We start from the raw sequence: 9,124 nt of genomic DNA, 5'->3' as shown, positions 1-9,124 counted from the left end.
TTCACTGGGACCTGTCGGGATTAAATGAGATGTTATTCCTGAATTCTCTCAGCTCTGCTGCTTACCATCTGCCCATGAGCATGGGTGACTTGCCCCGCCTCCCTGGACCTCAGTTTCCTCATTTCCAAAAAGGAATGCATAAAACCTGCCTTGGAGAGTTGTGAAGCTACTTTAGCTAATATTTGCTGAGTACCAACTATGTCCCAGCGACTGTTCTGGGGGTTGAGGACGGAGCAGTGAAGAAGAGGGACAAAAATCCTGCTATTGTGGAGCTAAGCTTCAAAGGGTGGGGGGAGGAGGAAAATGAGATAGGTCAATAGATAAATTACATAGTACAGAACGGGGCGGGGGGAATAATAAATGCTATAGAAAAATAAGGCAGGATGGGTGGAGGGCAGGGTTGCCACTTCCAAAGAGGGTGATCCAGGGACAGAATCTCTGACAGGCTGACAGTTGGATAGCGTGTGAAGGAGGTGAGGGAGCCCTCAGATATCTTGGGGGAAACGGCACATCAGGCAGAGGGCACAGCACATGCAAAGGCCCTGAGGTGGGAGCCAGCCTAGGCGATTTCCCAAGGAGCAGGCAGCTGATGGAGTCACAACAAGAGCCTGAGGGAAGACGAAGGGCAGCAGGAGGTGAGGTCCCAGGGGCAAGGGGGTTGGATCCTGGTTCCAAGGGGGTTGGATATCTCTGGTTCTGATGTGGAGTGAAATATAGCATACGGCCTGGTGCACAGTAGGTTCCTAAGTCATAGGAGCTCTAATGATGACAATTCCTGGCATCACTTAGCATTGTCTCCGCACAGAGCTTTGGCTATCGCGCTCCAGGGGGACACACGGTGACACAATCACCTGCTTTACCCACTGGCCCTGCTTTACTGGAAGGCAGCGGGGACGGAATGGATGGAGCCCAGCCCCAGCATTCCTGCCTCACCCATGCCCGCCACACCCCTGTGGCTGGCGGGGCAGCGGGCACAGGATCTGCTGAGGCAGCCACGGGTTGGGCCCAACTTGGAGGCGGCCTCAGGCCCAGCAGCAGCAGCAACAGCGCCGCCTGCTTTCCAAGTATTCCCTCCCGGCCATCTCTTCCCAGGTCTCCGAGAGACAGGCTGTCTTAGGAAACCAAGGCTCGGAGAGGTCACACCCTCAGGTGAGTCACTCCGATTCTGCCACCTCTAGGGGCTGCACTTCTCACAAGGACTGGGCCCCAGTGAACTCTGGGGACCCTTTCCATCCAGGCTTCCCTCCTGAGGGAGAGGATCCTCAGATCCTGCCTGCCAATTCTATAGCTGCCCGCAGGCCTGGACAGGTCCGGGCTGGTGCCTCCTCAGTGGATGAGGATGGAGTGGAGGGGGAATCAGGTTTTGCCAGCTCCAGGATAGAACCCAGGTTGCTGAGTCAGGCTTCTCCCAGGGCTTCTTGGACTCTGCCTCCAACCCTGGAGTGGGGGCAGCGGCTCAGGCCTGGGCACCCTGGACCCCCTCCTTGCCTGTCTGACTTCATCTCCCACAGCACTCCTGCTCTTTCTCTGCTCTGACCTCCCTGCTGAATCCCACCAAGCACACTCCTGCCTCAGGGCCTTTGCACTTGTTCCTTTTATTCAAACATACCTGCATATTTGCTCTCTAGTATCCTCCAGTCTTTTGGCACATGCCACCTTCTCAGTGAGTCTCCCTGACTACTAGAACTGAGCCCCGCCCCTATTCTGTCCTTCTTGCACCCTATCCCAACTTGGTTTTCCTCTAGAGCTTCACCTTTCACTGTTCCATGTATTTTGTCTTGCTCATGGTCTCCCTCCCATTGAATATTATTAGCAGGATCGCCTGTAGACTGAGCAGGAAGGGCCTCTGCATTGTGCTTTAGAAGGCCCTGCTCTGGCCCTCCCGCCCTTCCAGGAAGCCAAGTTGTAACTGCTAGAACCTGGGTCCCCCTCCCTGTCCTCTAGACCATTCTTTGCCCAAATGGTCCCAGGCCCTCCCCAGGATTGTCCAAAGGATAGCCAGCATAGCCCAGGTACATATTCCTAGGCCCAGGGGATAGAAGGCTGTCTATGAGGATCAGTGGACAAAGCTTGGATGCATGGTCTGGGGTGTACACACAGGAACCTCATGGTGTGGGTAGAAAAGTGGGTTGAGGGGTACCTGGGTGGCTCAGTGGGTTAAAGCCCCTGCCTTCAACTCAGGTCATGATCTCAGGGTCCTGGGATCGAGCCCCGAGTCAGGCTCTCTGCTCAGCTGGGAGCCTGCTTCTTCCTCTCTCTCTCTCTGCCTGCCTCTCTGCCTACTGTGATCTCTGTCTGTCAAATAAATAAAATCTTAAAAAAAAAAAAAGGAAAAGTGGGTTGACCACTGCTCCTAGGCTGAGGGCTAACTCTGCCTGAGCTGTCACATTCTGGACCAGTACTCCAGAGGTCTGAAGATCCAGATTAAAACCTGGCTTTCCAGATGGCTGTGAAAATATCCTTGTTCTAGTAGGAAGATATAATATCTTTTATTTAAGAGTTTAGTCAACTCGTATGGTATGTGGGCTCTACACACAATTTTGCCCAGAGCTCCCAATATATTAGGGCTGGGATTTCGAATATTTTCTGCATTTCTATATCTCCAGCACCTAGACCACTGCCTGGCACAGGACACATGCTCAGCAAATAGCTGTTAAGTGAATGAAAAAAAAGCCCTGGGCTGATGTCCCCACATACTTCTGGGGGCCCCAGAAATGGTTGGACATGCTGTGGCTTTTCTATGCCAGAGGCTCAGAGTCTCAGGACCGGTCAGGTGGGGTCAACTCTGCCTTGCGTGGGGGCCCCTATGCCATATATGAAGACTCTCTCCCACCGCCTGCCTGCCTCACACCCTGTTACAGCTGCAGTCTCTGAGTAGAGAGACCCATGCAGAGCTCCATCCCAGCACCCTGGAATCATGACCTGAGCCAAAGGCAGACTCTTAACTGAGTGAGCCACCCAGGCATTCCTATTCTTTTTTTTTTTTTTTTTTTTTTTTAAGATTTTATTTTTAAGAAATCTCTACACCCATGGTAGGCATGGATCTTACAGCCCAAGATCAAGTCTCAGGCTCCACCAACTGAGCCAGCCAGGCGCCCCTGGGATTTTTATTCCTAATAGTAAAAAGAGTTCATACTTGGGAATCAAGGAGATCTGGACCCCAAACTGTCTCTATCACTTCCGGTCTATGTATGGCCTTTACTCTCCTTACCCTCAATTTCCTTTTATAAAGGGAAGCATGAAAACGCTCTCCCAGGGCTGCTGGTGGGAGAACGTAGGTAACTGGCCAGACACGGCCCGATACTGACTGCCGCCGCCGACACCGCCTCCGTTATCACCACCAAAACGTCCAAGGCAGTTGCTGGCACACCGCGGACTCCTGTGCAAGGTGCACGTCAGCCAGTGGGACGGCCCTGCCCTCTGACTCCCTTCCTGTAGACCTTGCCCTCAGCGTCCATGCTGCTAGGCGCGAGGCCAACCTGAGGTTCGGGTGAAGAGTGCCCTCTGCTGGGCGCTTGGGGGAAGGGCTTGAGGGGAAACCACTGCACCTCTCACCCCTGAAGTGGCTTTGTGCAGACAGGAAATGTCTCCCTCGGGGTGGGACGTGCAGTTTCCACTCAGTGGAGATAAAGGAGCAGTAACTGGCCCTGTCAGTCTGTCAGCAATCACCGCAGTAGAGATAACACTTAGGCGGCCTTGCATTTAGTCCTCCATTTTAAAGATGAGAAGAGCGAGGCACAGAGATGTTAAGAGATTTGTCTAAGGCGTCACACACTGGCAGTGCTGGAATTTGAACCTGCGCCCTGAACCATGCTTCTTTAGTGGAAAGTGGAAACAGCTCTACATTTAGCCAAAAAGGAGTTGGCTCTCTGTTTTGGAAGTGGACATACACGGTGTGGGCTGAAAAAGGGGCTTTCCATAGTGACTGCCCCCACCCACCAAGCTAAGCTCAGGGCCCCCTACTGACTGGACATCCCTCAGCATTTCCTTTCTCAGATCTTCTCGCAGCATCCCTGTGTGGACCGGGGGTCAAGGAAAGTCTGTGCTGAGCACAAGAGGCAATGAATTTGAGGCTTCAGCTACCTGCCTACCTTCCAAGGATGAGTCATTTCCCTCAAGCTGCCTCAAGGGCCTGGACAAAGCTCACCTGGGGAGATCGGTCCTATCTTCGGCCCATCTGCTCAGGTTAGCAGCAAGGAAAAATGCACGAAGGGAGGCCTGGGCTCTGCCCATCTCAGCCCTGCTGGAAGGATCCTGGGGAGTGCCTCCTTTTTGGAAACTCTTCTCTTCTCCCATCTGTAAAATGAAAGGGGTGGATTGGGGGCAGTTTTCAAACTGCTCTGCATTTGGGGGTTAAGGAGAAACACTAGGAAGATGAGGCCAAAGAGGCAAGTCTCAGCCACCTGACGCCTTCTTCCAACAAGTTCATTTAAAAATTTTATTTTTTTAGTAATCTCTACACCCAACGTGATGCTTGAACTCAAGACCCCAAGATCAAGAGTTGCAGGCTCCACCAACTAAGTCAGGCACCCTTACAATTTTATTTTTCTTTATTGGACTAGGGACCTGTGACTTTGGATTTTAAGCGTGGGGTGGACATCCCTTAACAGAGTGAGCCTGAGGGGATCCTTTCAACAGCAAGCTGTCATCCTGGACTGACCCCTCCACTTGGAAGTGGGCAGCCTTGATCCCAAACAAGGCCACGGGGACCCCTCTCACCCATCCCTAGTCACTGGAGGACTGGCTCTGAAGCATTTGCAGGGCTGGGTGCTCCAGAGGTTATTTCAACATTGTTAAGGAAAAAGACTAGAATCATTAACGTCCATGCGTGGTGGTGAGCTCCAATAAATGCTAACCCATCCCGACTGGGTTATGTTGCAGACATTAAGGCAGCCTCCTCGGCCCTGTTATGAAAGGTATAATGCAAAATGTATGTGAAACATGGGAGGGAGATGTTGGAAGGATGCATAGCAAATTGTTGCACCACAAAATAGGAAGGATCAACATTCCAGGTATGTCAAGTCAAACATCCGGGCAGTTGCCACTGGTATGGCCAGTGAGACTGATAATTTATGGGTGCTAAACTCTGAGTGGTTAGCACTGGGGTGACTTAACATATTTTGACTTATTACAGGCCTGTTTTTTTTTTTTCCCCCAAATCTCTCAGAGTTCCATTGCCAGGGGAATCTAGATCCATGAACAGAGCCCAGGTTTGGCTAGAAAAGGCCACTTTTCCTCCTCAACACCTTCCAAAACTCCCAGGAGAGGAAGGCCAGCCTGCACAGTGGCTGTTTGGTTTTATTAGTAGTCTCTGCTGAAGATAGAGTTGCAGGCCTCATTCAGGCTTTTCAGAGAGGAGTTTAAGATAAGGGGCAGCAGGTGTTTGCTGGCAGAGACACCTAATCCTTTCACCTTATCTGCCAAGAGCAGCAGGGCCCTGGTAGAGGGAGATCCGACCCCCAGAGAACCCCAGAGCCGGAGGCCGCAGCTGGAGGGAGAGGCAGGAGGTGGCCCGGACCTGCAGGCTATGGTGCTGCCCACCAGGGACGGGTGGGAAGGTTTCTCGCCCAGTTGAGTTCCCCTTTGATTTCCCATCCAGGGCCTAGGTTTCAGGACACCCTCTGTCTCCTCCTCCAAAGCCTTGGTCCCAAACTTGACTGTGCATCAGAATTTCCTGGAAGGCCTATTAAGTCACATTTCGGGGCTCACCTGCAGCATCTCTGATTTTGGGCACTCATGCTGCTGCTGCCCATCCAGGAACTGCATTTTGAGTGCCATTGCTTTAGTCACTGTCGTGGGACGAAAACTTTTATTTCAAGTTCAGCCATCCCTTTGGCTTCCTTCCACATGCTTTTCCCTTAGTTCATTGCACGTAAGTTAAACTTCGCTTTAACAAAGGCTCATGTGGAACTGTTCTTTCCCCGCTGTCTCTTCACCCCCCCACCCCGTTCCTACATCCCTGTATTCTTACGGAAAGTTCCAATTTCATGGACATCCTGGGCGAGTTCTCTAATTTTCTGTCTGGCTTGATTTTGATGATGATCAGGTATCATTTAAAAAAATACAATGAAGCCATTCTTTAAGGGAGGAAAATCCCCTCTGAGGAGGATTGTGAGGATTTGCTTAAAGGAAATAATTGAAGTTATTTGGCCCTAAAGTGTATTAAATAAATGGTAGCTGTTACCAGTGAACACAAATAGCACTTACAGCAGGCCAGATAGGAAGTCATTTAATCTCCATAAAAACTCCCCATAGGATACATGAAAAATATGAGGCAAATTGAGGTTAAATGGGACTTGCTAGAAGTAGCAGACTTGGACCCTTCCCTGCCTTTCAATGCGGAGCCCCACCCCACAGAAGAGGAACTCCGCCCAAACTGCAATACGGGAAAGCAGCCACACTCTGCCAGGAGAGTCGCCAGTAGCTCTGGTGGGGCTCAGCCCAGGGGTGAGGGGGTTAATGGTTCTCCCACACACGAGAGCAGCTCAGAATTTGTAGAGAGAGGAGTGTCTGGCTGGCTCAGTCAGAAGAGCTTGTGATTCTTGATCTCAGGGTTGTGAGTTCAAGCCCCATGTTGGGTGTAGAGATTACTTTAAAAAAAAAAAATTGTAGAGAGGAGGGTAGATTTATCCTTATTAGGCCCACATGGGCATGTATACAAATCCTGAGGGGGCACCTGGGTGGCTCAGTGGGTTAAGTCTCTGCCTTCAGCTCAGGTCATGATCTCAGGGTCCTGGGATCAAGCCTGGTATCCATCCGGCTCTCTGCTCAGCAGGGAGCCTACTTCCTACTTCCCCCCTCTCTCCCTCTGCCTGCCTTTCTGCCTAGGTGTGATCTCTCTCTCTCTCTGTCAAGTAAATAAATAAATAAGGCCAGCAGGGTTAAAAAATGCTCACACCCCTTGATAATTCTAAAAACCACTGAATTGGGCACTGAAGTAAGTGAATGGTGTGGTATGTGACTCACAGGACAATAAAATTCTAATAAAAAGAAGTTCACTCCCCCAGGCACCTCTGGGAAAAATTCCTTTAATAAAAAAGTTGTAGTACTTTTACACGATTGTCATCACCCTTTATCTACAGCACTCAATAGGGAAAATAAAAAACAAAGGACAACATAGTCACGCTCAGTATAAAAACGCAGGAATTCATTCCAATAGATCTTGTTGCTTGGAGAGGAGAGAGAAGTGTGCGGGGGCACAGGAGCCAAGCAGCTCCGGCTGGGGCGTCCGGAGCAATCCAAGGGACTGCTGAGAACCCGCCTCTAACTTTTTGAGGACAGCATTAAAAAAAAAAAAAAAAAACCCAGGTTGCAGTAAGAGGACTCATTCTAAGGAGAAGGGTCCATTCCAGAGAGAACCTCTTCACTGGGGGGGTTGGGGGCATGGGGGATGGTCAGAGTCAGTCCCGACATTTATGGCAGGTGACAGACTCCCAGAAATTTGGCCTCGGAGGCAACCCTGGCCTAGTCTAGAGGTTTCCAGAGGTGAAATCAAACTGCCCAAATCCCTCCATTCTGAAAGGCTTAGAAACCAGCCCTTCGTGTCAGACGTGAGGGCCTCTCTCCTTCAAGCTGCTAAGGCCACTTCTTGACAGGCTCCCAAGTCCAGGCTCCAAGGAGGACTGAAGCTCCTTTGGAGAAGCCGCTGCGGCCCAACCTTGAGTCCCTGGTCCTGCGGGGAGGCGGCCTAGTCGTCCTGGCCGCCGCCATACATGTCCGCCAGCTTCTTGAAGCGGCTGCCCCACTCGTTCAGATAGTCATAGTCTTGGTCCTGGTCAGAGGCTGAGGACGTGAGGGAGCTCAGGGAGGCGGCGTCAGAGCCGCTGCCCTCGTAGTCAAACACCAACAGGGAGTCGTAGGGCGGGGCCGTGGGGTCTGTGTTGGCCGCCTTCAGGTTCTGTGGCGACAAGAGCAGGCGGTTAGGAGCGGCGCTCGGCCAGCCAGCAGCTGCAGGGCTCGGGCAAGTGGAGCCCACCCTGCTGAGCCTGCGTCTCATCCGTGAAGACATCTCTTCCCTTCAGGAAGGTTTTGGGAGGTGAAATGAAGTAATGCACATAAATGCTGAGCACTGAGCCCAGCATATGCCCAGTGCACAGCGGGACAGGCCAGAGGTCAAGGGCAGGAACTCTGAAATCAGACAGCTTGGGTGAGAACTTGGGCTTCACACCCTAGTTTTGTGACCTTGGGAAAACCCCTTAACCTCCAGGTGCTGTTTTTGTCTTGTCTCTAAACTGGGAGACTTCATATGGTTTTAGAGGAATAAAAAGTATATGTTAAATATACGTAAGGTGCTTATTAGAATAGTACCTGGCACACAGTCGAACATTATCTCCTCATTCGTAAAATGAGGAAACAAGAGGATTCCCTCCCCGCAGCTGGTGTGGGGACTGAATGACACCATATTTGCAAACTATCTAAATGTCTGTCCAGAGACATTCTAGAAACGGTCTTCATCTGACTGGAGGGAAAAGTTCCAGGTATTTAGCTCCGTGGTACTTTCTCAAACCATCTGCTCTGAGCAGCCTTCCCTGGATGCTTTTGTTTCTGCAGCACTCTCGGATACACTCCTGCTGAAGAACGGAGTCCAACCACCAGGCTACTTCTAGAAGGCAGGAGGCCAGCAGAAAGGTTCAAGGCAGGGTGAGGTATCTTGACTGCCCACCAAGCCCTCTGCCACTGCTGCTTCCTCACACTCCCTAAGATCCATCCATCTATGGGCAGCTCAGTCTTTAAGCGTCTGCCTTCAGCTCAGGTCATGATCCCAAGGTCCTGGGATCCAGCATCGGGCTCCCTGCTCAGTGGGGAGTCTGCCTCTCCCTCCCTCACTGCTCTCTCCCAGCTCATGCTTGCTCTCTAGCTCTATCTCAAATAAATAAATAAAATCTTTTTTTTTTTTTTTTAAAGATTTTATTTAATTATTTGTCAGAGAGAGAGAGGGAGAGAGAGCAAGCACAGGCAGACAGAATGGCAGGCAGAGGCAGAGGGAGAAGCAGGCTCCCTGATGAGCAAGGAGCCTGATGCGGGACTCGATCCCAGGACGCTGGGATCATGACCTGAGCCGAAGGCAGCTGCTTAACCAACTGAGCCACCCAGGCGTCCCAATAAATAAAATCTTTTAAAAAAA

General features: G+C 51.2%; 1 protein-coding gene across 1 annotated transcript in view; it reads right to left on the bottom strand.

Annotated features, from left to right (window-relative positions):
- Positions 1 to 7,017: 7,017 nt before the first annotated feature.
- Positions 7,018 to 9,124, bottom strand: part of LOC111153061 (cadherin 3) — a 45,728-nt gene continuing 43,621 nt past the window's right edge. Inside the window, exon 16 of the mRNA XM_022511862.1 lies at positions 7,018 to 7,897. Coding sequence (XP_022367570.1) covers positions 7,688 to 7,897 — 210 coding nt within the window. The 3' untranslated portion in view covers positions 7,018 to 7,687. The remainder of the gene's footprint in view (positions 7,898 to 9,124) is intronic.

Source organism: Enhydra lutris, unplaced genomic scaffold (genome assembly GCF_002288905.1).
Source record: "Enhydra lutris kenyoni isolate GAN:26980312 unplaced genomic scaffold, ASM228890v2 scaffoldscaffold30, whole genome shotgun sequence".
NCBI lineage: Eukaryota > Metazoa > Chordata > Mammalia > Carnivora > Mustelidae > Enhydra > Enhydra lutris.
This window is presented reverse-complemented; position numbering and strand designations above follow the sequence as displayed.